Source organism: Pelecanus crispus, chromosome 2 (assembly GCF_030463565.1).
Source record: "Pelecanus crispus isolate bPelCri1 chromosome 2, bPelCri1.pri, whole genome shotgun sequence".
NCBI lineage: Eukaryota > Metazoa > Chordata > Aves > Pelecaniformes > Pelecanidae > Pelecanus > Pelecanus crispus.
Window position 1 is genome coordinate 110064802 of NC_134644.1, and position 26384 is coordinate 110091185.

The window sequence follows — 26384 nt, forward strand, 5'->3', positions numbered from 1 at the left end:
GCACAAGTCGTCCAAGAGGCTGTGGAGTTTCCACCCATGGAGGTATTTGCCAGGGAACAGTGGGGGCTGGCTGAGGTACCCCAGCAGGGGTGACCCAGCACAGGGGCACAGTCCCACAGTGTCTGAACACGGCAGGCAGAGCTGGGGGCTGGTGACAGGGTCCATCACAACAGACCCAGATATGGCAAGTGATGAGCCAGGTCCAGGGTCCAGTCAGAGAGTCCTGTAAGGAGCAAAAGGAGATGGGGCCACAGACTGGGCTGGAGGCAAAGGTGAAACATGGGTCTAAAGCCCATGCAGGGGACAGGGACAGGGACAGGGACAGGACTGCAAACAAACAAGAGTGCCCTGAAGCACTGCCAGCCCTGCCTGTCCCTGCTCACCTGCGGTGCTCCTACCCCCCTGCCTATGGCCAGGACCCCACCTCAGACCCCCAGAACTGTCAGCTGCTGCCCCAGCAGGGCTGGTGTCCAGCTCTCCATGGCCCTGCCCTGCCCAGCCATGGGTCCCCCAAGCCCAGCCCACCCCTGGGCCCATGTGCTGGCCTGGCCTCAGCCCATCCAGAGGGATGGTGGGACAGGCCCTGGCTGGGGAGGACATGCCCTGCTGAACCACCTGGGGAGTCTCCACTGCTGCTGGACCCCGGGCCCACAGGGAGTCCCTGGCCCACCCAGTGCCCTGACAGTGGGGTCACCAAGAGACAACCTATCTATAAACATAGGTCTAAGGTCTATGCTCTGGCAGGGCCAGAGCATTGTGTGGTGTGCTGGACTGGGTGCTCTCCAAAAATCCCTTCCAACCAAAACTACTCTTATTCCAAGAATCTACAGTCTGACCACGCTTGAACAAAGAGTCTTAGAAGGCTTAGAAGAGGTACCAGTCAACCTTTATTTTGTTTTTTCAGCTTGTTTGCACTGATACTTGAAGGAAAATTTGGGGTAAAGGCAGAGTCCCAAGTGAAAGCATGAGACTAAATTAAATGTTTTGAAATTTAAAGGTAATTAATTTGAAATATTTAAAGAGCTGTTGCAGCAAGCAAAAGGGATCATTTCTCCACAGTAAACAGGGCAAGAACAGGTTTACATCACACCAAAAAAGTTGAGACTGGGAATCCAGAAACATTTTTCCAGAAACATTTTCAGAAACAATAAGGATTACGAAGCATTGTGTCCTGGGTCTGGCTGGGATGGAGTTGATGTTCTTCATAGCAGTCCGTACAGTGCTGTGTTTTAGATGGGTGACCAAAACAGTGTTGTTAATACAGCAGTGTTTTAGCTATTGCTGACCAGTGCTTGCACAGTGTCAAGGCTTTCTCTGTTTAACATCTTTGTCGTCGACATGGACAGTGGGATTGAGTGCACCCTCAGCCAGTTTGCCAACAACACCAAGCTGTGTGGTGCGGTCGACACACTGGAGGGAAGGGATGCCATCCAGAGGGACCTTGACAGGCTTGAGAGGTGGGCCTGTGCAAACCTCAGGAAGTTCAACAAGGCCAAGTGCAAGGTCCTGCACATGGGTGAGGGCAATCCCAAGCACAAATACAGGCTGGGTGGAGAATGGCTTGAGAGCAGCCTTGAGGAGAAGGACTACCTGGGGGTGTTGGTTGATGAGAAACTCAACAAGACCCAGCAATGTACGCTTGCAGCCTGGAAAGCCAACCATATCCTGGGCTGCATCAAAAGAAGCATGACCAGCAGGTCAAAGGAGGTGATTCTCCCCCTCTGCTCTGCTCTCATGAGACCTGGAGTACTGCATTCAGCTCTGGGGCCCCCAACATAAGAAGGACATGGACCTGTTGGACCAAGTCCAGAGGAGGGCCACAAGGATGATCAGAAGGCTGGAGCACCTTTCCTATGAAGACAGGCTGAGACAGTTGGGGTTGTTTAGCCTGGAGAAGAGAAGGCTCTGGGGAGACCTTATAGCAGCCTTCCAGTACCTGATGGGGGCCTACAAGAAAGCTGGAGAGAGACTTTTTACAAGGGCATGTAGTGATAGGACAAGGCGAAATGGCTTTAAACTCAAAGAGAGTAGATTTAGATTAGATAGAAGGAATAAATTCTTCACTAAGAGTGTGGTGAGGCACTGGAACAGGTTGCCCAGAGAAGCTGTGGATGCCCCGTCCCTGCAAGTGTTCAAGGCCATGTTGGATGGGGCTTTGAGCAACATGGTCTAGTGGAAGGTGTCCCTGCCCATGGCAGTTGGGGTTGGAACTAGATGATCTTTAAGGTCTTTTCCAACCCAAACCACTTTATTATTCTATGATATAAAGTGTTTCTCACTCTGCCACTCCCAGTAGGCTGGGTGGGCAAGATGCTGGGAGGGGACACAGCCAGGACAGCTGACCCCAGCTGACCAAAGGGATATCCCATACCATATAACGTCACGCTTCGCAATAGAACTAGTGGGGGGAGTTTTTTCAAAGTAGCTGTTGCTCTGAGACTGGCTGGACATCAGTCTGCTGGTGGGAAGTAGTGAGTGATTGCCTTTGCAACACTTGTTTGGGTTTGGGTTTTTTTTTCCCCTTCACTTATTAAACTGTCTTTATCTTGACCCACAAGCTTTTTTTTCTCACTTTTGCACTTCTGATTCTCTCCCCCATCTTGCTGGAGCAACTGGGTGGAGGCTTAGATGCTAGTTGGGGTCAACCCACCACACATTGTAATAGATTGCCTGGGAAAATTGTGGACTTTCCAATGTTGGAAGTATTGTAAAAGTCTTTAGCACAAATTAGACAAGAAAACAATCAGCATAAAATAGATTTAATTAAGCCTACCTTGGGTGTGGGGATGGACTAAATGAGCTCTTGAGGTCCCTTTGGGTCATATTTTTCTGTCTTTCAGTCTCTGTCTAGATGTCATCTGAAATCAGTGACACTCGATCATTTCACCTTTTCTAACTGTTTTACAGCCATTAGCACTAGAAGCTGTCTGAGGCATGGAGAAGGAGATGTGAAACACAGTTCTGGCATTTAGGAGCTTCAGGAAAAACTCCTCATGTTACCAGACTTCAGATAAAACTCTTTGCAGGAGTTTACAGGATGGTAATTTTCCTTTGTCAGATTTTTCCTCTCTCAATTTAATGATGGGTTTGTTCCAGAACATCATTCTTTGCATTAAGGCTTCACTTTTCTTCCCCATTATTTTAGACATATTCTCCACTCATGATGGCCACAGTTCTGAAATAAGGCATGTGGAAGCAGTTTACTTTTCCGTGGGCATGGAGGCCTGTATAACTAAGCTTGGTTCTTGCTCTGCTAGCTGTTTGTCGGTGAAAAGATGACTATGCTTTCTGGGTGACTTGACTTCTCTCTCTGCCTTCTGATCACAACATCTATTTTTGGCCAAGTATGAAATCTTCCCTGGGAACAGAGCAGGCTACAGTTTGTGTTGGACCCAGCAGAAGGAGATAAAGTTTATGGGCCAAATCCAATGATGGAATTACACCCAATTCTGCCAGGTTTGTTTTGTTGACTAAAGGTGAACGGAGCTGCTTACATCTGGAAATTTCCTTGCTGTTGTCATTCCAGCAACCTGAGCCTCACCTATTACCTCTGGCTTTTCAAAACCAAGTGGTAGGATGAATGTGGCCTCAGAGGCCAAACTCATTTAGAGGAATAGCACTAAATTAAAACAAATCAAAGTGTCATTTACTGTTCCTCTTTTCCAGTCAGCACTATGGCTTCAGAAGTAACCTTGCTCTGACCTCCAAAAAGAGTAGGGCTGCTTATGTGAACTATGTAATTGTAGGGTGCTGAATATTTAGGCATGCTCATGGCCTTCCTAATTACATATGCATGTGTGCCATAGAGTAATTAATGCATTTGATCCTCACAAACTTCTTCCAACAAAAGAAATACTTTTTAAATTGGTAATTAATCAAAGTACAGGGCAGATTAACCCGTGTAGCAAGTGCTGATGTTTACGTGAGAGAGCGCAGTGTGGGGTGCCTGTGTGCCCGAGTCCCTGGTCAGAATCCTGTTGGAGTGTGCCATGTCCCTACATTGGACTGTGGACCCAGCTTTTGCTGTGGTGGACAAAGATGTGGACCCAGAGAAATGCTGAATTGAAACAAGAACTGAATCTAAGCCTAGAGTTGTGGTCCTATGATCCTTCTTCCCATCCTTGCACAATGGGACACCAGTACCAAATGGGGCCCATGTGGCTTGGCAACCCAAGTAATAATAAACACTAAAGGACACTTCTCCCTCTCTCTGCTCCTTCCCTTCCCCTGTGCCACCGTTTGTTGGCTGCTTTTTCTGTCATCTCCAGTGTCCTCTCACTATACTGAGCCTGGCAAGTGAGGGTTTATATTCCCAGGGCACATATTGCCCTGTGGCTTCGTGCAATCCAGCTCAGAACAGAGACATCTGCATTGATTCCCAATGAGTCCCGCAGGGTCGGGCCACTACACAGCAGGCAGAGGAGCCTGCCTGAGCACAGCACTACTGCAGGGTGGCTCTGTGCTGCTGTCCTAGGTTGACTTTCTGGCTTGGTTGGCACAAGCTTGAGGAGCTCTGCTCTGTGCCTTGCAATGGTGGGTTGGATGCTCAGAGCGCCCAGGATTCTCAGGATTCTTCTCCTTCTTCACTGATCCTAACAAATCTCTTCCTGTCCCCAACCTCCTAGCTCAGTGGTTGATGCATCGAACCTTTCTGCAACTCTGGTAGCCTCTATATCAATACGGTTGTAACTTTCCTGTTAAAAACCACACTGAAAAGCTTGTTGCAACTTCAAATCCTCCAGTGTCTTCACAAAGTACCAAAACTTGATTACTCTAAGCCTTCAGTAGTCACTAGCTGCTTAACTAAGCCAGTTCAGGACACCATAGATCTTGAATTCTCTCATCTTAGGCACTAGATTTATCTTCAAACCATGAGAACACAAAGTAGAATACAAGGGTCTTGCTGTGCACTGCTGGATAACTCTTCACTCCTTTTTTCCTGGCTTTATACAAGGTGGCTTTGCCCCTCCCTGTATGCTATTTTGCTGAGTCTGTACACTACATTGCAATCTGTGTTTTCCGTGTCCTCTTGTCAGGATGCAGCAGTGACATGTTGGAAATGTTGCTGTTAGGAACCCAAAATAAACCTGAAGACTGGCTAACCTGTCTAGAGGGCTGGAGAGAGTGTCTCTAATTAGAGAGAGTGGCAGAGAGCCAGACAAAAAGAAACTCTTCTAAATTTAATGTGCAGATTGCCCAAATATTAATGTGCTTTTGGCAGCACGATCCCCATTGCACTGCCCTAATGTTTCTATTTTGGGGATCTTAGGCTCAGAGAGGGCAGGTACTGTTCCCTCTTCTGATTTTGAGGCACAGATGAAAGAATGGTGGGAGAAGCTGTTAGTAAATTGTTCTTCCCCAGCACCTTGGAGGACTGGCTCGCAAACTGCAGATCTTGGAAAGTCACTGAGTGGGCATGCCAATTGATTCCTTGCTTGCTGAAGCGTTAGGCCAGCTGTGCTAGTGCTCTAAAAGGAGTAAAAAATGCACCTACAACCCTTTATTCAATGTTTGTTCCTCTGTGTAAGAGTCACTAAAGCACTCTGTGCTTCTGCCTGCTTGTCCTGATACTCTGCATTAATATAACAAGGCAACAGCTCAAACGGGAATGGTGGGATGTGTGTCATGTAACAAGCAAGCATAATAGACAGGCAAGCAAAGGGTCAATAGTCTGGCTAGATGCAGCCTGACTGCAAATGAGAACCACAGCCCTTGGAGACTGCTTCAATCCAGCACTTTTCTTTGGAATGACCACAGAGCGCAAATGCCAAAACCTTTACCCTTTTGCAACTTAATCTCAAGTACCCTGTATTTCATCCCAACACCATGCCCAGTTTATCCATGCTGAAAGCACACAGAACATGCCGTGTGTGTGAGTAGATGTCATTTTCAATTTCTCCTTGAATATATTTCAGAGTGTTGGGAGACTTTATTTTGGTCTTTTATAAGTTGTTGATTTGCCAAAGTGAAAGAGAAATATTAAAAAGACTTGGCCAGCACTGCATGGTCTCCTCAAGGAAAAGGAGCTTAAGTGCTTCGCCAGCTGGAATTTTCCTCCAGGGTTGCAGCTCTGCAGGACTGCTCTTCAGTGTCTGTTGTGGTTTCACCATGGTTCCTTTCCCTGTCCTTTGGTGGATCTCCCCTCTTCCCAGATTGAGGATCACATCCAGAATAATACAATCCCTGGTTTTAATTTTGGGAGGCTTGCTATGAGTTTGCTTGGCAAGAACATATGTGTGTATGTCTCTACAGCATGGGCTGAAAGCATAATTTCATTATATGCAGGAAAGAGGGAGTCACAAAAGCCAGGAATATTGAATATTGTCTAGCAATGGCATCTCTGTGTATTCCTCTTTTTGTGTATCTTAGTGTAAATCAAAAGTAATTCCACTGATACTGGGTCAGAATTAGGCCTCTTCTTCTCTGAAGAAGCCATGTGCTAAGGATGTGGAAGAAGGACTTCATTCTACAATGCACAAAGTCCTCTGAGCCGAGAGATGACTGACAGATGCTGTTTGTGGTAGATAACTAAGGGCTAAGAAGGATAGAAATGGTAAATCATTGGAGAATAAGGAGAACTGAAAAAATGTAAGCAGGGAGGATAATGGGATCATACTGAAGAAAAATGACAGAAGACAGAAGACAGGAAAAGGATGACAACACATCACTTAAACTAAGAATAGTAATGCCTGTTTAATCATAAGAAGTTCTGGAGCAAACACTTTATTACACAAAGGCATTTTTCAAGCTTCTATGAAGTTCTGCTTTTAAGAAAAAAGGCAAAATTTTGATTATCCATTGCACAAGTGCAGATAGGGACAACTGGGTGGCTAACTTAAGTGGGGATTTTTGTAATCACACATCCTTAAAGCTGAAAGATACATATACTGCCAAAGCCAGCTGAAAATCATGGGATGACTCCTGCTAACTGCAGCAGCCATCAGCTCTGGCCCATGACCAATTAATTTTATTCAAAAGGTACATTATTGCCTTATAAAGTATTTCTCAGTCAATTTAGTTTCTCATCAAAAGACAGCCCGCAAAAACCAGTGTGGCCTGGTAGGAAGAGCTGACTCAATGCCAGATTTTAAAATAGCATAGGAAGCAACAGAGAGGAATGTTACATCTCCTGCAAGACCCATCTACCAAGTAAACTGTACACACCAGCTTGGCTTTGATGAGAAGCAAATTCTCCTCTCTGTTCTTTTGTGTGAGGAATTGCATTGCAAGTCGGGTACAAAGATTGTGCCTGCAGAAGAAGCTATGGAAATCCACTTCTGAAGCTTCTCAGACACAGACAACTCTGCTCAAAGCAGGAGGCAGTGCCGTGGCACTCCTTGTTTATTATATTGGCTATTGATGCCTGTGTAGCAGTGACCCCCTCAGAAACCGGCCTGGCCAGCAGAACTACTCCAGTTCCTGGAGGATGCTTCTATGTAACAGGAGGAACGTCATACAGCAGTGGCACTGCCACTGCTCAGGCAGCTAGACAGGATCGCACATGCAGATTTCTTGCTCAGGAGTAACACAGGGGAGTCGCACTAATGGATATTTGACCTTGGTATAATTATGAGCTACATGTTGTAAGCCGTACAGCAATTAAATTGTCTGCTCTTCCCTAAACAAATGTCATACAACATTGGATGCGTGCAAACTAACAATACATTACCTAAAGAAAAGCTAATCGCTTGCAATGACTGATAGAAAACTGAATTTCACTACTGGATTGTTTTGCAGTTTGCTCCATGCCCAGCCATTCATCATTCACAACGAAACTGCAAAGAACAGCTTCAAGGAAATAACTGAAAGTAATTAAATTTAATAGAACTGATACTGAAAGTCATCCATTAATTTCCTAAATCCTCTTTTTTTTTTCTATTTCAGATTTGGATTTTTAGAATAGAAATCAAGACATGGACATACCCATTTGTAAACGAGCTATGATCTATCATATGTGATGGCTAAATTTAATTTGATTTTAAAATAGAGTACTATAGTACACAGCCCTTGATCCAAAAGAACAAAGCAAAACAATCAGAAAAATGCTATAAATTCAGGTTTGTTTACGTGAATGGAGAAAAGCAGCATAGATTCTCTCTGGAAGGTCTATTTATAGTTTACAAAACCTTTCATGTGCAATATCAAAAGTATCCACTTGGTGGTCACTTGTGCCTACAATGGAGATGTCTTTTTCCATCTCCAAGAATCAGTTCTTCGCTTTCCATTTCTCATAACAGAGAGCGTGCAGACCTCTGGAAACAGCTGGGCTGCATTTTAAACACTATGGCATAACAAGATGCAAGTGGGTGGGCCTTGGCTACCCGAGATCAGTCTGCCAGTGAAACAAATTTAAAATCAGCCTGGTGCAAATTCCTAACGTAAACTAATTCCAGAGAGTCTGCAGCCATAGAGCTGGACCGATCTTAATCTATATGACAACGTGGTAACTTTTCTGGCAGTGTCAGCCATAGAAACACCTTCTTAATCAATACACTGGAATGTATAATCCAGTCATTTGACTAGAAAAGATGACACTTAACTCTCTTACTCTTTTGAGCTACCACATGTCTAAATGATCACAGTGCTGTGAAAGCCATATGTATATTGCGTAAAATAATCTGCCTGTTTAAATGACTTCAGATCACCCATGCAAATAACAGCACAATGCAAGAGGCCACAGGGAATTAGCTTATTAGATGGTGGGGTTTTCTTTCTTTCTACATAATTTTAGTGCAACTTCAAAATATTTCTGGAATTGCTTCAAAGTCTCATAAAGGGAGGCTACAAAGAGCCAGATTCAGTATTAGTATAATGAGATCACTTGGCCTGAACTTGGTGCACAGAATAGAAACTGCATACAGAAAGACTGGAAAATAACTGCAGCATTTTTCTTTCTTTGTTGTCCCTTTCACACACTGTGGACAGACATACAACATGCCACACAGTAGCAGATTCCATTGGAGAGCATCCTCTTAGGCTAGCAAAATTGTTCTGAAGTCACTGACTCCAATCCCAGGCAAAGACAATTCCACTTATAATTCCACTTACAAACTGATTAAGCTTCATCTTACAGCTAATTAAGCTATTTTTTCCAGTTGGTGACTGGTAGAACGAATAGACAAAGAATGTCACAGAGAAGCAATAAGCAATGCTGTGTCAGGCATAATTTTTGATATGTGGACAAAAATTCCAGAGTATTTTTACATCTTGGTTGTTCCATCTAATCTGGAGAATTACAAGTAAACCACAATCTGCCGCAGTCCTTGCCAAGGTATCTCACTGGCTTCTCCAGATGCTACTGTTTCCAAATGAGAGGGAAAAGTTGGTATGAGATTAATAAAGAGATTAATTGGAAGGGGATATATGAGAAGAGCAGTACAACTAAAATTTGCATTGTGGAATCTAGAGAGTGGTAAAGGGAAGAAGAAACAAATATCTTTGGCTTTTACGGACAACTATGCCTAAGAAATATCTGCTGAAAGTAAAAAGCAAACAGGACAAAATAAATTACAAATTCTTTATTCTGTGTATACATGGGAAAGCTTTTTCTTCCTAAACACTTTCCCTTGTTTAAATCAGTGAATTACTCTAGCCTTTTCCCTTGTCCACAAAGCTATACTCTGTATTTTATATTGTGCCATTTTTCTGCTTCTGGTTTGCAGCGTGACCCAATAAACTCACTGCACATTGATGCAGTAAAACTTCTGTGAATAGTCTGCAACATATTCTTTTTGATTAATGGCATAAATGAGAAAATACATTTGGATTCCTCTGGTAGACTCAGTACTCTGCAGGGGAATTTCACTGCCTAAAGGACATGTTCAAATGTATGTCAAACCTTGTGATATTTTTCAGGAACTCAACTTCACCACAGGAAATCAGAAAGAAATATTTATATGTTAAAATATATTTTCCAGGTAGATTTGAGCAGCATTTCAAAGTTTCCTGAGCTTCTAGCAGGAAAATAGGAAATTCATTTGTGCCCTGTGAAAGATTAACAAAAACGTACCCTATTTCCATAGACAACCTAGTGCTAATGACAGAAAGTGATAAAATCAATCAAACAGAACAGTAATTCCTAATGAACCAATTTTACATTTCATTAACTTGAGTGCCAAGGTAGTTCTTAATGACTGATTTATTTTTTTTCTTTTAAACTCTCATAAAGAATTTAGCAATTAGGAAAGTAAGGACTAACAGCCTACTACAACTTGAGCCTGTGCAACGCAGTTTGTGTCTGAAGGCGATGAGAAACCTAGGGGCTCAGCAGCTCCTCAAGCTGAGGAATCCTCACGGTCCTGGCTGGAGGAGCTGCTGAGCCCACAGGTAGGTAGACAGCACAGGTAGACACCGTGCCAGGCTCCTCCACCTGGCACTGCCAAGGCATCTCCCTCCTGGCCGCTGAAGCCTGTGGTTATTCCAGCTCTGAACTGTCACCGCTGGTGCGCAATTTTGTGATGTGCCCAACACAGCAATGAACAGGAGACCAACTTGATGTTGTCATCGTGCTCTAAGCAGTAATTCAAATGTTTCAGCAATTTAATTGGGTAGGAACCAATACAGTTAGTCCAGGATTATTTTTACTGCCCTTGATGTCGCCTGCTTTAATTCAACTTCACTAATTAATTTCCATCAAGCTTAATTCTCAATTAAAATGAAAAAAGGAATATAGCTTCCTTTAGGAATACAGGAGTGCAACATGAAATAGTCCCATTGTAATATATACAGGAGACAAAGTTTCTCTGATGCAGAGGTTTTTTTCAAGGGAAAATTGCTATGGGACAGAGAGACGCTAAGATACATATTTTATAGAGGATGGACTAGAATTAACTCTTAGTCTGAAGAACCTTGAAGTTTAGGGAAATCTAAAACTAGCTTTGAATTTTGCAGCTAGTAGCAGATTGTTATTAAAGGCTAAACCCCTGATATTAAAGCACCCAGGCTTTTATCTTTTACTGAATCCCAGCTTTCTGAGTCAATTTGTGATCTGTTCTGAAAATGTCTGTGTATATGTGTGTATATATACAGGTACGTACATGGAGGTATGTATACACACACACACACATATTCACCAGAATTGTCCAACTTTTCACTCCCACTAAAGTCGGTGGCATATTTGAAAGTTCAGAGACTGAATAACTAGATAAAACCCTTTCCTTTGTCTGAATGCTGTATTGAAATCTTCTGGGAAGACAGGGCTTTATTGCCTGCAAATGCCTCCTGTGGGATTTACCGTAAAATGAAACTGGTAAACAGTCTAGTGTGAGTGTCATGCAACTTGCATTTGCTTCATCAGGTTCCTTTCACCTTGTACTTTCATTAAAACTATTAAAAACTTTATTAAAACTATATTAAAAGTATTATTTTTTTTCTTGGTCGATTTCTTCTTATTCCATAATTTCAAAGCAGCAGACACCTGTATGTTAAAGGTAGAATTGCACTCGCTATGTATAGCAGCTGTTCCCAAACCAGAGAATGATGTGGGCTCCTTACACACCCTCAAATCCCGTTAATTTTAGCTGGTATTTTGGGAGGAAATGAAAAGTGCGCTCAGAAACCCACAGGTGCTGCCTGCTGGGCTGACCACCCTGATCCAGCTGCCGAGGAAGCAGTGGAAGCACATGGCTGGGGTGAAATGGGGACAGGGCTGCTCCTTTCAGTAACTGTTTCCGTTGAGATCCCCTTATCCGTAATATCGCATTGAATCCTTAAGGTGCAGACGTGCGATCCAGCTGGGCCAGCGGGACGGTTCTGCCTCCGGCATCCCAGGGCGCCTGGCCCTGCAACACCCCTCCCCGCAACAGCTCTACCAGCGTGCCTGGTGGCATCCTCAGGACTTTCTAACCTGTCTGAAAATAATCTCAGCAAAGAACAGCTTCACAGTTTTCTGCCCTGTTAGTGAGCTGAGAAAACTCACCGGGCAGTGAGACGTATCTCCAGTCCAGGGACTGGGCTAGGCAGGCAGGAGGAAAACAGGGAGGTGATGGTGGAGGAGGAGGAGGGAACATGCTTGTCTCTTTCAGCAGCAACCAGAGCAGCTCAGCTATGACACCTAACCAGACCTGAAGTCTCCATACTTTGCTCCTAGCTCTCAGTCAGGAGTAATTCAGATTCGTTTTCAGAACTATCGTGAAAACACAAATGATTCATATACAGAATTTCATGGACATGAAATAATAATACATAATATCCCTTGGGGAATGCTGACACACAGAGAAGTCAAGATCCACACTTTAAAAAATAAAGTGTAAAATATATGTAGTTTTGGTAGTGCCTAAACTATTACCCAGACAGCTTAGGACCAAGCTGTAGGGAGATATTCTGATGCCTGAGTTTCCCCTACCACCTGCATCCCTCTTCCATGTGGGACACATCTCCCTCCATCTCAGGATTGTACCAGACATTGCTATGGCGGACCTGCAGTTTTTCCTCCTAGGTGGGATGGTTGGCTATGTTCAAGCCTAGCTGGTACTCCTTATGGAGGAATGGCTAAGCAACGCTCCCTCTTGCCCTTCTGCACTTACTGTCCTAGGGATTTCCAGATGAACACCCAAAACTGCTCAGAGACAGCTCCTGAAAGTATCTTGTGTCAGACTGAGAAACAGGATTAAAAGTTTCCTGTTCCTAGTTGCCTAGTCAGTCTTTCCTGCTTGCTACATTCCCAAGAAACAGACTGTCTCCCCCATGCCTCAAAAGGAAGCTTCCTCTAGGGAAAAGGATTGGGAGGGGAAAAAAGCAAATATAAACAGGATGGCCATAGACAGCCTCTGCAGGTGAAGTGAGGTGGTAGAGAGAGCGAGCAAAACACACTGAGGACAGAAGATGTGGCTAGTGATAACAATTCTGCCTCTTTGGAGAGGAAAGTGCTTTTGCTCTTTTTTTTGCATCCTCCTCCCTACTGCCAGTCTCTAGAAAGCTGCCATATTTTCAGCAATATTTTTATCTTTCCATTTTCTTTTCTGCCACAGTCTGCCTTCTACTTGGAAGCTGTATTTCAAGCCCTGCTCTGCCATGTAGGGGGGAGTGTACTGAGCATGGAAAAGGTGTGGATAGCAGCAAGTTTGCTGCACCTGTGCTCTTCCCCTTGCTGTTCTGAGAGGTAAAATTCGATCACGTCAATAGACACATCTTTCTTTTTAATGACTTGTACAGGGAGATATTTTTCATTAAGTTGGACATGATGGTACAGAACATCTATGCCTGAACCCAGCTCTCCAGCAGTGAACTTTCCCCTTTTCACATTAAGTTAATTTACTAACAAAATGTGCACCAGAGCAACTTACACAAGATGCACATTAAAATACGTCTACGGAATTATTCTGCAGTTCTCCATCCATGGGCCAGATTCTGCTATTCTTACTCATTTGGGTAAATAATCTACCCTCCGAGTGGTTTCATTAACTGTAATTCATCTTCCTGCTATGGGATTGAGAGTAGCCTGAGGTAACCATCCATACCAGGGAAAGAAAATGAATCTGGTCCTTTTTCAGCGTATCTGATGGCAAACCTGAATCAGATACCCTTACGACATTGGGCCGTACTTTAGAGTATGAATTTTCCCATTGGCAACTGTGATGGTGAGATGCTATCAAGTGGGAGTCCAGGGAGAAAAAAAGTGAATGTGGTGGTCTAGACAGAGACGGGGAACATCTGCATCCGGACTGAGGAAAGGATGCCAGGACCTTGCTTGCTGCACAGGAACGAGCAGCCGGGTCCTGGACCCCTTAGGAACGTTAACAAAGTCAAATATATGAGAGACTGTCGCACGGAGCTGACCCCTCCTCAGAGAGGGGCACAGCCGCAGATACTCTCTCTGCCAGGGGGGCAGGGAGACAATTTATCGTCCCCAGCACCCTCGCACCCAGCACCCCCTGCCCTGTTTTGGCAACGTGTTCGGTGGGGCTGCTCCGCTGGCTTTCTCCGCTGGCTGCCGAGGGAGCCGGGACACGGGGGTGGCGGGCAGGAGCCAGCCCGCACCCCCGCGGCCGGGACGGGGGCGGGCAGGGGAGGCTCTGGAAGCCGCTGGCGAGTCAAGGGGGGGGCCTGGGGGGTGCCTTAGTGAATGGGCGCCTGAGTCGCGCCTCTGTCTTCCTCCTTTAGCCCCGGGCGGATAAAACAGGAGAAGTTACTCCAGAATAAACAACTTTCCCCCCCACCCCACCCCGCGGAATTGGATGGGAGGCGAAGCTTTCAGCAGACGGAGCCGTCCGTCTCCAGGCTGCCTCTTTCCAAATCCGCCTGGATGGGGAAGGGCTCCCGCAGCAGCCTCCATCACCCTTCAAAACCCCCTTTTATTCTCGGGTGAGAAACTCGGAGGGGGAAGGGGCGGGGGGCGGCGGGCAGCAGCCGCCAAGAGGCGGCGGGGGCCGCTTGGCACGGGGGAGAGCGGACAAAAGCCGGCGGAACTACGTGGCTTAAATTCAAAAGGGGCGCTCCGGGCTCCCTACGGGCAGCAGCGGCCCGGGGAGGGGGGCGGCGGCGGGGGCGGGGGGCAGCCCGGCGGCGGGGCGGGGGGAGGCGGCGGGCGCTCGGCGATGGGCGCCGGCGGGGAGCGGGGCAAGCGTGCGCGGCGGGGAACGGGGGGAACGCGGCCACCCCGGCCGCCGCCGCCGCTCGCTCGGGGCCGCAGCGGCTGAAGCGGCCGCCCGCCGGCCAGCCCCGGCGCGACGATGAGGGGCATCGCGGGCTTCACGAGGCTGCGGCTCAAAACCTGGCGGCGATGCACGCCGGTGCTCCTCCTCCTCTGGGCTGCCTGCTGGGTGGTGGTGAGCGCCTTGCTCTTCCTCCTCCACCGGAGCGTCTTCTCCGAGCGCTGCACGGACGAGAAAAGCCACCGGATGCTGGCGAGGCTGGTACGTGCCCCGGCGGGACGCGGGGCATGCCCCGGGCGCTGCCCGGCAGGGTAAGGCGCGGGGGCTCCCTCAGGGCTGCGAGGAGCCGGGCACCCGATTTCGGCCGCGCCGCCGGGGCGCTCCCGCCCGGCTCCGTCCCGCCGCAGGCGCCGCATCAGCGGGCGCAGCCCGGGCGGGAGGGCGGGCAGCGCCCTGCCCCCTGCCTGCCCCCTGTGTGCCCCCCGCCTGCCCCCTGCCTGCCCCCTGCCTGCCCCCTGTGTGCCCCCCGCCTGCCCCCTGCCTGCCCCCCGCCTGCCCCCCGCCTCCCCTCCCGGGGCCGGGGCAGGTGCAGGCAGCGGGCCGGCCCCGGCGCGGGGTGCGGGTGCGCTTCCCGAGCCTTTTGGAAAGGTCAGCTCGGCACCCCACACACTCCGAAGCGGGAGGAAAACTCCCTCCGGTTTCGGGTTTTTTGGTGGTTTTGTTTGGGTTTTTTTTGTTTGGTTGGTTTGTTGTTTTTTTTTTTTTATTATTATTATTTAGCCGAAAGGGTGTTTGTGCAAAAGTCGTCTTTCAGAAATGCCACACAGCTTGTGACGCCTCCTTTACATCTGGCAGGGGCTGGCATTTAAGATGCAGCTATTCAAAATTCAAGAAAGGATTTGGGAATATTCAATAAAATCTCCCTAAAAAAAAAAAAAAAAAAGAAGAGGAAAAGAAACAGATTTAGAATTGTGTAGGAAACACTTCGAGAAGAGGAGCAGCGTGGGTTAACGCTTTGAGTTTAATTTTGTTTCTTAATTAAGGTATTTGTAGTGCCGATGGTTAGGTGGGAAGGGAGGAATCCTAATGGAAATTAAATAATCTATTACTGCAGCAAGCAAAAACTGATCGTAGATTTTCCCTAAATTCTGTATAATAACGGAACAGGAACTATAGGCAGCGGTCCTGACAGCGTGTTTTTAATGGCAGTGAGATTCAATTTCTTTACCCCAGCAGTCAGCTTGACGTACAGCTGAGCTCAGGATTGCGGCTGAAGGAATGAATCCTGCCCACTCCTTGCGTGGCTGGGAAGAGCACGGAGGCGTAGAGCTGCAAGGAGCCGCGGGGCTCGGGAAGGTCCAGGCCCTTGCCATCACACTCGCCAGTAAGCAGATGGACAGAGACTTGTTGCCGTTCCTCAGTTTGGAGAGCGTCAGGCATGACTTCAAAAGCCCAGGCAGGGATCAGATTTCAGGCGCAAGCTTGGAAAGTTGTCTCTATCGCTGGGCGATAGCTCAGTGTCAGACCCTCCTTCCAGAGGAAGAGTAGCTGAGATTGCTGTGCTCATCTGTTTCCGTAGGTGAGTCTTCAGTCAGTATCATTAAGGTTTGTCCGCGAGAGTTTTCCTAGATGATGTTAGAAAGGGATTGTCCTTCTAGTGGAACAATTAGGAAATGAGCTTATCTTCATCAGCCCCGAAATAAGTCTTTATACATCTGAGCATGGCGTGAATTTCGCAGGTATAGAAAGTGCAATTGATCTACGAAACAAATAATCTGATAACTTGAGTCTCATGCCTTTTATTAAGCAAAATTCGACTTCCAAGAAAAACTATTTTAGTAGTCATCTGTCATATTTTCAGTAGGAGACAAGAAGTTGAGCTTCTTAAGCAAGTAGGTGAAAATTGCATGGTTGTATACCCTTGCAAGTGGTATTTCTGAAGGTTTTTTTCCTTCTTCTGAGTAAAATGTACATCTGTGCAGATGTGTACTGTACCGGGAAGGCTGAAGTAGCACTGGGCATTTTGCAGAGACCAACTTTAATTCTCCAAAAGACCCCTTGCTCTTTCCTAACACCGGTCTCATCTTCATTCACACTGAACACACTAAATCATAGCGATCAAGTTCTCTTTTCTCTGGAGAAATTAATTAATTTTGATGCCTTCCAAACCTTGCTCAGTATTTTACATGGCAGAAGTACTTGATAACAAGGCAGCACTCAGTCTCAGGCCTGATCTACACAAAAGTGATGGTGGTACAGTAAGTTACTTAAATTTATATAACACCTTAGTGGGGTTTACATTAATTTAAACTTTTACATAAATTTAAACCCAGCTTTTTTAACTTATCTTTAAAAGTGCACTAAGGATATTAAAAATGATGTAGCCGATTTTAAACAGAAACAGACGAGCGAGTCCAAACCGTGCTTGTGTTTGCATTTTTGTGTAGTATAGCTGCTTTTCGATAAGGCTTTTGGCTTAGTATCACTTTCCTATTTTAGTTTAAAAAATCTGGCACTTAGTGGCATTCAAAGGGCACTCATTAGATAGATTTAAAACTGTCTCATTGACAGATCTCAAAAATGCAGTCATTAAGACAGGGATGGCAGTGTGGAGGACCATTTCTGGAAGATTTCTTTGGGGATTTGATTCTTCTTTTTATCAGCAGTCATCGTGATGATATAAACTCTTGTATGGTAAAGTTTGCGGTTAGTGCAAAGGTTCCTGGGTTGGTAAATAATAAACAGACCATTTTTTCATTGCAGGGTAATCTGAATCACCTGGTTAAATGTTTTCAGTCCACCAAAATGTGTTTTAATACAGTAAAATGCAAACTACTACACTGGGGAGCACAAGAGTACAAGCTACGCCAATAGGACGGAAGACTGTCTTGTAAAACTGCATGACTTGGGAAAGGATGTAGGGGTCAAATAATTGCTTCAGCATGAACTACCAGGGCAGTCCGTGCCTAAAAGGCTGATATGATCTCTGAATGTCTCCAAAAAGGAGATTAGGGAAGGGCTGTTGGCTGTCTTTGGAGCACTGGACAACAGCATTCAGTTCTCACCTCTGTGCTTCTAAGGCTGGCGGAGGGAAAAATGGAGAGAAGAAACAGGGAGGAAATAAAACCACAAAAATCATCCGGAGGCTGAAAAAAAAAGGATTATAGTGGGAGGGCTGGTGAGCTAAGCTGGGGAGAGTAGTGAGGACATGAAGGTGCAGTCAGTCTTTGCTGACCTCCTAGGTTATAATTAACAGGAAACTGAGGAGATTTTTAAAGCCATTGAGTGACTCACAACTGACTACATTCTGTGAGTAGAGAGAGACAACTTGAAAATTGTTCAAACTTCTTGACTGCTTATTTGAAGAAGCATTTTTGCTTGGTCAAGTCCTGTTTCACAGATCCTCATTTGCAAAACTCTGCGCAAGTTCAGTGTAAGAAAAATCAGATTCAGAGTCTGTTTGTGAGGTACTAGGTTAATAATCACAGATTTTTCGTTCAACTGGAGCAGCGGACAAGTCCTAAACAGCAGCCAGGTTCAAAAATTACTCATCTCCTGTGTCTGGGAAATGTGAGACTATTTTTTCCACAACTACTTTTTTCTCATTAATGCCAGTAAGAATGACGTGATGGCAGCACAAGAAAATAAGCTGCATGTTCACATGTTTGACTGCAGGTCTTCTGGGCATGTGTTCTTCTAGATGCAAGAGGTCCATGCATACGGACCCTCTAAGAGTGAACTTGATGGACCACAGCAAAATTGTCCACAGGGGCAAGTGTTCACCCATGTGGACGCAATTACAGGACTAAGCCCTGTATTCTCTTACTGTAGCAGAAGAAGAGTTAGGTTGTGGTCTTCTCAATAGGAGAGCAATGATTTTTAATGCGATTATACTTACGCGCCAAAGAAAACCCCGAAATCCCTTCTGTTTGTAATCTTCTTTCTAAAATTGCTTAGACTTCCAGATGGTAAGAACTGCTAAACTACTTCCATTGAGAAAATTACATTTCCTACTTAAAAAGGGAAGATAAATTTGTATTATGTTCATAGGAGTGGATTTTCAAAAGCAAGAACATTGATCTGCCTGCTCTGAAGTCTGTGGACAGCCCAGTAAGTCTGCTCGACCATCCTGATGTGGATGTGGATGCAGATGTGCGTGTTTCACACAGGTACATCACCCTGAACTCAGGGTCAGGACATTCATGCTAGAGTTTTCCTACCTGGCTCTCCTTGCTGGCATTGAATGTTCTCATTTGGGCTGTCAGAACATCAGAGTATAAATCAATTTTATGCCTGTCTGAACTGCCCTCAGTGAGCTGTTTTAGTCAATTTATCACCATTCCTGGATTTTGGACTTCATCCTCCACCCATTGCCCAGTGTGTTGTTTAAGGTTGGACGCTGAATGTTGCCTGGCATCAGAATCTATTCCTCTGGTGCACATCTCAGAGTCTGTCCTAAGAAAATACATCACTTGAATTTTATGATTATGTTTCTTGTGTATGTAACAGCAAGTCACAAATGAGGTGGGGGTCAGGCAGCCGTTGCAAGTACTCCACATGCAGTGGGAGCTGCCAACTTGTTTAAATGAAGGTTCAAATGCCAGAAAGCAATGAAGGAGGCCGACACTGTCAAGCTGCCTCCCAGATGTTTGGCTTCCTACACCACCAGAGTCTATTCCCCTTTTGCCAGAGACCTCTGATCATCCCATCTACTGATTCACCCAAAGCAGTCCCTGCAGCTGCACTTCTGAATGCCCACAGGAATATATCGACTGCCTACACTTTTGGAAATGATGGTATGGAAACAATTATGGGTTGAAGGAAGGACTAGTGAAGGAATCCTTGCAGTTCTTGTACGAATTTGCAGTGACCACTTAACTATCATGCAGAAGTTCCCATGTTTCCATGGGCCAATTTTTTTCCATTTAAAAAAAAAAAAGTATCTAATTCATATTAGAATGTCACTTCTGATAAGTACGTATAAAAACTGGAAAAGTAATTTTGTTGTACAGCATCTACATGTTTAAAAATTCTGAAAGTTCTTGGTCCAAGAGGCATTGAGCGCAACCTCTGGGTTTCCTGGTAGTGCAGAAGGAGGTTCTTACAGCTTCACTCAGGGCACGTTGAGTGCAAGGTTGAAAGACACAGGGCTGCAGAAGGTCCCAGCAATCCAGCTAGCTATGGATTTTCCTGTAGTTTAAGTGGGGATGTCTAAGTTATGCTGGCCTGAATCTTCCAGAGAAGTCCTGAATTACACTGGAAGTTACCTCCTTAAAGTGTTACAGACCAGAATCTCACACAGCGCAGCCAAGCGTGTTCAAAGCTTGTCTCACTGAATTCATATGTGGCAAGAACTGAAGCGTAACAGGTCATCTAGTCCATTTCCTTGCCCCAAAAAAGCCTGTCCTTTACCATCCCAAGAATCCCTGTTTTGAAGCAAGATTCCCCCTAGTAAAAGGTCTCTAGAGACTTCTGAAAAACCACTGAATAACCTGACAGTTGTAGAAGGTGTGCGCTTGCAGTACCACGACTGCTGCAAGACTCTTGAGCTTAGGAATATTGCTGATTCTTTGCCTTTCTTCTAAGTGGTCCATGGCTGTATGGTCCTGGTGTGACTATTCTGCTCTTTCACTCCAGTGTCTTGACTACAGCAGCGGAGCCCTGACTGGTGACCTCTGTGAAGACCTGTGTGTGGCACAGAAGCTGGTGTACAAACACTGCCTTTACTATGACAGAGGTAAGAAGGTCATCCAGGCTGACTGGAGAGGCCAGCCCATCATCCTGAAATCCAAAAAGGAAATCTTCTCCAGCTACCAGCATCTCAGTATGCTAGAGGAGGTGGAAACACAGAATATTCCTGAAACAGAGCTTCTGCTGATGGTAGCCTTGGAGGTCAAAAATGTCCTGGGGCTAGAACTCTCTAACAATACCATGGGGCCCCTGTGGACAAAGAAGAAGGGACCACGTTGGAAAGCACAGGTGGCCAGCATGTGGTCCTTGCTCCAGCAGGAAGAATATATCTACTTCAGTTTGCTGCAGGACCTCAGCAAACACGTGCTACGAATTATTGGCTCTTGTGGACACTTTTATGCTGTGGAGTATCTCACAGCTGGACACGCCTGGCACAAAACTCTTTTTCCCTTGGAAAACGTGGTCGGTCCCTCCCTTGCTGGCCACAGAAGCAGGGTGAGAGCTGTCGTTGACATTGCACTCAGCTTTCTGGACATGGTGCAGCATTTCGATAATGATTTCTCTCACAGACTTCACCTGTGTGACATCAAACCAGAAAACTTCGCTATCAGGCATGATCTCACGGTAAGCTGAGTCTTTGGGGTTGTGTTGCAGCAGTTTGAGGTCAAATTCTACTCTGAAAGTGGCTGTGTAAAAATGACACTTCCCTCCTCATACAGCTTTTGGCCAAGTTTTTGCAAAAAACAATGCATTTACAAGTGACAGGGGAGCTTCTCTACTGCTTTTCCTCTTTGTAGTATGTGTAGCAATCCTGCTGCTTGTTTCAAGAACTGTTTGCTCAGTTCTGATTTGTTTCACCTCCTCAAAGGCACCGGCACTGACAGGGTCCCTTGGATGTGGCGGCAGATACCTTGTGAAGGCAAGGAGATCTCAAAAGCCGTAAATGACCCTGTAAATTGAGTCACGGCAACTATTTCTGGTAGTGATGCTGAAAGGAAAAACGGTTTGAATTTGAAAGCTACGGCTGAATTCTCTGACCTGGCACAAGGGGAATTCCCCACATACGAACACACACATCTTCGTGCTTTAGTGTTCAGCTTATCTGGTCTGGAAATGATCCAAGGACAGCGACATGAAACTCCCTGGTACTGTTACTCTTGGAGTTTTCATTGTGCAGCTGTAACTCAGACCTGAATAGCTATGCATGTTTTCTAAGTAGTGATGTGGCTCAGCACCACATTGCTGAATGTATCTTGCATTCATTCTGCAGACAGAAATTCCACTGGTTTCGGTGGGAATTGTGTGTACGGACTGGAGGCACTGTGCAATAAGTAAGTGTTAGAACCAGACTCACAGTTTGCAGTGACATCAGTGAAGCTGCTGCACTCTGAGTGAACATAAAGCATTTTCAGGGACTTGAAGGCTATTTTCAGTACTCACTGAGTGTTAATATAACACTTGCATCTTCAGAGTACTAGACAAACATTGCCTAAACATATAGCCATTAAGAGCAATTAGAGTGCTTCCCCTTCACCCTTCCCTTCCCTCCCATTGTTTATTCAGGTGCCGTACAGCAGCTGAACAGGGAATGGGTGAGGACTTACTGTAAGAAACTAAAAAAGCATACCAGTGTTTAGGCAAAGTGAGGTACAGCAGGGATTCCTCAAGGCAGACTTTGCCCATCTTTCTTAGTTACGCAGGGCTGTGACTGCCTGTGGCTGAGCACAAACCAGAGCATCTGTTTTACCAGCTGCTTAGAGGAAAAGAGATTTCATTTAGGGAAAGAGAAAGAATATTGGATGTGTCTTTGTGTTCAAAAAACCTGTAGATGTGGCACTCTGGGACATGGTTTAGTGGGCATGGTGGTGTTGGGTTGATGGTTGGACTGATGATCTTAGAGATCCCTTACAACCTTAATGATTCCTAGTTTTTACTTTCATTAAAAAATAATCCAGCCACCAAGCCAGGAAACATGAAATTATTACTCTACCCTTAATTTGTTTAGTGGTGGAATTGGTAGTGTTAGGTTAATGGTTGGACTGGATGATCTTGAAGGTCTTTTCCAACCTAAACAATTCTATGATTCTATGATGCCCTTACGAGTCCTTTTGGTGACGCTTGCTTCTCCAGGATCCTCCCGTGACTCCTGGGGCCCAAAGAGACAGCAGTCACCTTCTGGTATAGGAAAGTGCTCTAGTTTAGTATTTTCTAGGAGAATTAGTTAAAAAACAAAAAATGAGCTGCTGCTCACTCACAGCTCTCCCAGCTGTACGTTACTTGCAGCCTGTTGGTATCAGCTGTTTTCACCCCAGTGGGCGCAGAGAGAGATGCACACAGACAGAAAGCTGCGGGGGGGGCGAACAGAGTGATCAGATCTCCTTCTGATCAGCAAAGAAGGAAGGAGAGTGAGAAGCAGAAACTCTAGGTGGTTTTATCAACCAGTTCCAGAACAGGGACACAGCAAGGCAGCCTCTTTTTTTGTCCTTCATGTTTGTTTTAAGCAAATTTTTCACTTGCTTCTTTCTTGTGCTCTGTATAGGATAATAATAAACACCCATAATAGTACTGCTACCCTCATCCCAGCAATGAGACTGCTAATGCTCGACGAAATGTGCCTAGAGTGCAATAGTTTTACTTTGAGTATTATTTTCAAATGGTGGGGATAAGCCTCCGGTCCTTGCTCCAGCCTTCACGTGCTGTTCCTGCAGCACGGAGGGGAGAGATCACTGCCTAGTAGATCATCCAGGGGAATTTTAAGCTGCCATAGAGCTACATAAGGGGCAGAGTTGGAAGGAGGTCTGGGTGAATATACAGTGCTCCAGGAGAGCTTGCTATTTTACCAGCACTTCAGAGAGAACTAGAAAGATTACAGCACCTTAAACATGGCTTTAAATCAGGTCAGGAGCCAAGGACACTTCCCGCATTTCCTTAGGTACCTTCATCATCAATTACAATCATAACACACGCCACCAAAATGTAGCTGTTTATAGGTAGAGTGTCACCCAGATCTCTCTTTGCAGGGTCTGGCTGGATGCACACACATTTTTGTAACAGATGAACTTCAGTGAAACCACTGAACCCTTTGGCAGCCCCACATTTGGGAGCCAGGGCTTTTTTTCCTAGCGGAGCAATTGCTCAGCTTGTTGAAGGTGCTTAGTGCTGGCAGAGACCCCACCAGGCTGCTGATGCAGTGACTCTAGGACTGGGGAAACCCTGCACTGCTTTTCCTGTCTCTCCTCCAGAGAAGTGAACGGCAAAACTGCAGAAAGCTTAAGAAGTAAAGAAGAAAAGAAAACAAATTTGCCTGTCCAAACGTGTTAAATTCCTTAGGTTACGTCATCATTATCAAGCGCTCCAAGAAGCTTAAAAATACTTGAGACTTTAAGCTATGCCTCATCTCTTTAAGATTTTCCCTGGGGAAAAAGAGGTAGAATAAATGGAGATTAGACCTTGTTCTTTCTTTTGCCTGTGGAAGGTTTACTTGGCCTTCTACCAGACCAGACATCTTTAGTTCCTGGGGTTGATCCAGCTGCCGCTCCAGCCACACAGTTCAGCTTCCCCTGTTATTTGGGAGGCTGAATCTTAAAAATGAGACTATCATTTCAGCCCAAGTAACTCCGCTTTGCCCAGGTCCCAGACGTTTCCCTCCATGAAAATGTGTGTCAGCTGCTGCAAGGGAGAGTCCCCGACCCTGACTGTCAAGTGTTAAGCACAGCTCTGAACGCACGCTGGTTGCTGCATCCATGGCCCTGAAGGCAGGCTGCGTTCACTGTGGTCACCCACAGTTTGTCTCATGTCAAGCAGCTGCCATCCCATTACTGGCTTCCTTTCTTTCCCTGTTTATTGCTGTGATTTTTTTTTAAGCGAAATATTCATGGGTGGAGTGACAGTGGCAGAAACTGAGACTACAGCCCTTCACTCCCAGAATGGTTTCAAACCTAGCACAGGCAGCAGCTCTGCAGACCTCTTTGTGCTGCATATTCACTATTTTGCAAGCCTTGTGTCAGGGCAAGAAAACTGATTGCTCCCTTCAGTCCTCGCTTTTTCTGCTGAGACCAGCTGCTGGCTGGACTCTGTTAAGTACCGTATTTCTGGACAAGCAGGACAAGAACCATGCACAATAAATGAGTCAAACCATAGAAAACAGGACTGGGCAGAGACAGTCTTGACTTTCGACAGCATCAAGGATCTCTCTACAGCTGAGCAGATTCAAACCCACCAAATGCAATGGCAGGTTCGGAGGAGCTGTAGCAGGTGCCGGTACTTCTGCACATCCCACTGCTCCTCTCCACAATGATAAAGTCAGGGGTTTAGTCAGAATGGTGGATTGTGAAATGACCGTCTGGCCTGTGGGGAATTTTGCATCATCATATAATGAAAAGGTTGCGTTGCCAGCTGCATAAGGTGCAACAAGAAGTAAATCGATCTTCAAGTTGGATAGTCCCAGTTTAAGGCAAATCAATCCAGTTGACCCCAGGGACACATACTGTGCACAAATAATTTTCCTTTTCCTGGTGTCGTAAGCATTGGCTGTTTTTTGTTTAAAAAGTGGCATTTATAAGACTAGTGCAGCTCAGTTACGTGAAATAAAGCCCTTTCATTGTGATCCCAGTTCTCCACTGGCAGATGCTCTCAGCACAGTATTTCCAAAAGCAAGCAGCAAAGAACACTTGCTCAGCCCTATCTGAGCCCTATCTGAGCTGTGCCATGCCAGATCTGATGCTTGTTTTGATCCACAGGTGGTGGCCATTGATGTGGATATGGCCTTTTTTGAACCCAAAATGAGGGACATCCTCGAACAGAACTGCACAGGAGACGAAGATTGTAATTTTTTTGATTGCTTTTCAAAATGCAATCTGAAAATCAGAAAATGTGGAGCACAGAGAGCCAATAACAACTTGCAAGTGAGTAGACACAGCTGCTTTATGCATCCATTTCTTTTAAAATCGCATTGACTATAAAATGCATGGTATGTAGTAGGAGACTGTGAGATGAAGACAGTCAGGTTTTTAAAGGTGGCCAGTCCTGTTCGGAAACCCCATCTTGGGCCACCCAAACAGATCTTTATATTCCCTAGTGTTTATTTGCCATGGTTTTGTGTAGCTGTTAGCCTGATGCCTCACATAGGAGAGTGGAGGAAGTAGGGGCAGGGGATTAGCGTTACTGTCTCCGCTAATGGTAAAGTCAGGCTGTCCACACGTAAGCATTGGAGGGGCTATGGCTGCGATTCTCCACTCCACAGACAGACGTAGGAGGCGCATGTTGTGGAAAGAGGTGTCCAGGGGCTTCCTGGCCCTGGGACGAGGTGTCTTAGTGCTCACCCACTTCGTGCTGGTGGGAGGCACCAGCGCAGCAGAGGGGCTGGGGGAGTGTTGCTTGGTGGCCTTTTGCCCGCGTCTCGCACCCCCTCACCCTCACCTCTTGTTACGCAGAAGTGCAAGAGCAGTCTGAGAAGAAGGGGGATTCCTCAGCTAGAGCGTAGCCTTTGCGGATGCTCCTTTTCTACACCTTTGTCTTTGAATGGCTGGAGGCATTTTGGATTCAGATGACATTTTGCTACAGTCCTAGAGAAGCAGCAGGGCATTAGCTTTAGCTCCTGAAAGACAACAGTCTGCTCTTTTCCCTTTCCTCAGGTAATTTGTGACAAAATATTCCGTCATTGGTTTTCTCCAAACCTCAGAGGACCGTTGGTTTCCCTCCCCCTGCAGCTGCAGCTGCAGAAGGCTGTGCAGGAGTGTGCCGAGCCGGGGCACGTGGACGCTGCCGGGCACCAGAGGACTCTGAAATCTCTCTCCGAGTTATACCACCTGCTTCGGGTCACTCAGCGAGAACTGCAAAGGGCAGAGTAGACACAAAAGGCAGAACTGCAAAGGCCACATCCCAGCCACTGCTAAGGGATGCTGTATTCGAGGCAGCCCGTGTTTTCTTTCTCCCTCTCACTCTTTCGTCCCTCCCACCCATTGTATTACATTTACAGCACAGAGATTGTTTTTCTCCTATGCAAATGAAATTCATGGCTGCAGGTGCCGCACGTCCCGTTATTGTCCTTTCAAGTGTGAAATTGTTTTACATTACCTGGATTCCGTTCTTGCTCATTTTCCT

The 26384-nt window shown here is 45.9% G+C and overlaps 1 protein-coding gene across 1 annotated transcript; it reads left to right on the forward strand.

Moving 5' to 3' along the window:
• Window positions 1-14669: 14669 nt before the first annotated feature.
• Window positions 14670-26131, forward strand: DIPK1C (divergent protein kinase domain 1C). Its single transcript, XM_075706366.1, has 4 exons — window positions 14670-14852; window positions 20229-20906; window positions 25022-25186; window positions 25916-26131. The coding sequence occupies exons 1-4, from the start codon at window positions 14670-14672 to the stop codon at window positions 26129-26131; spliced, it is 1242 nt and encodes a 413-aa protein (XP_075562481.1).
• Window positions 26132-26384: the final 253 nt, after the last annotated feature.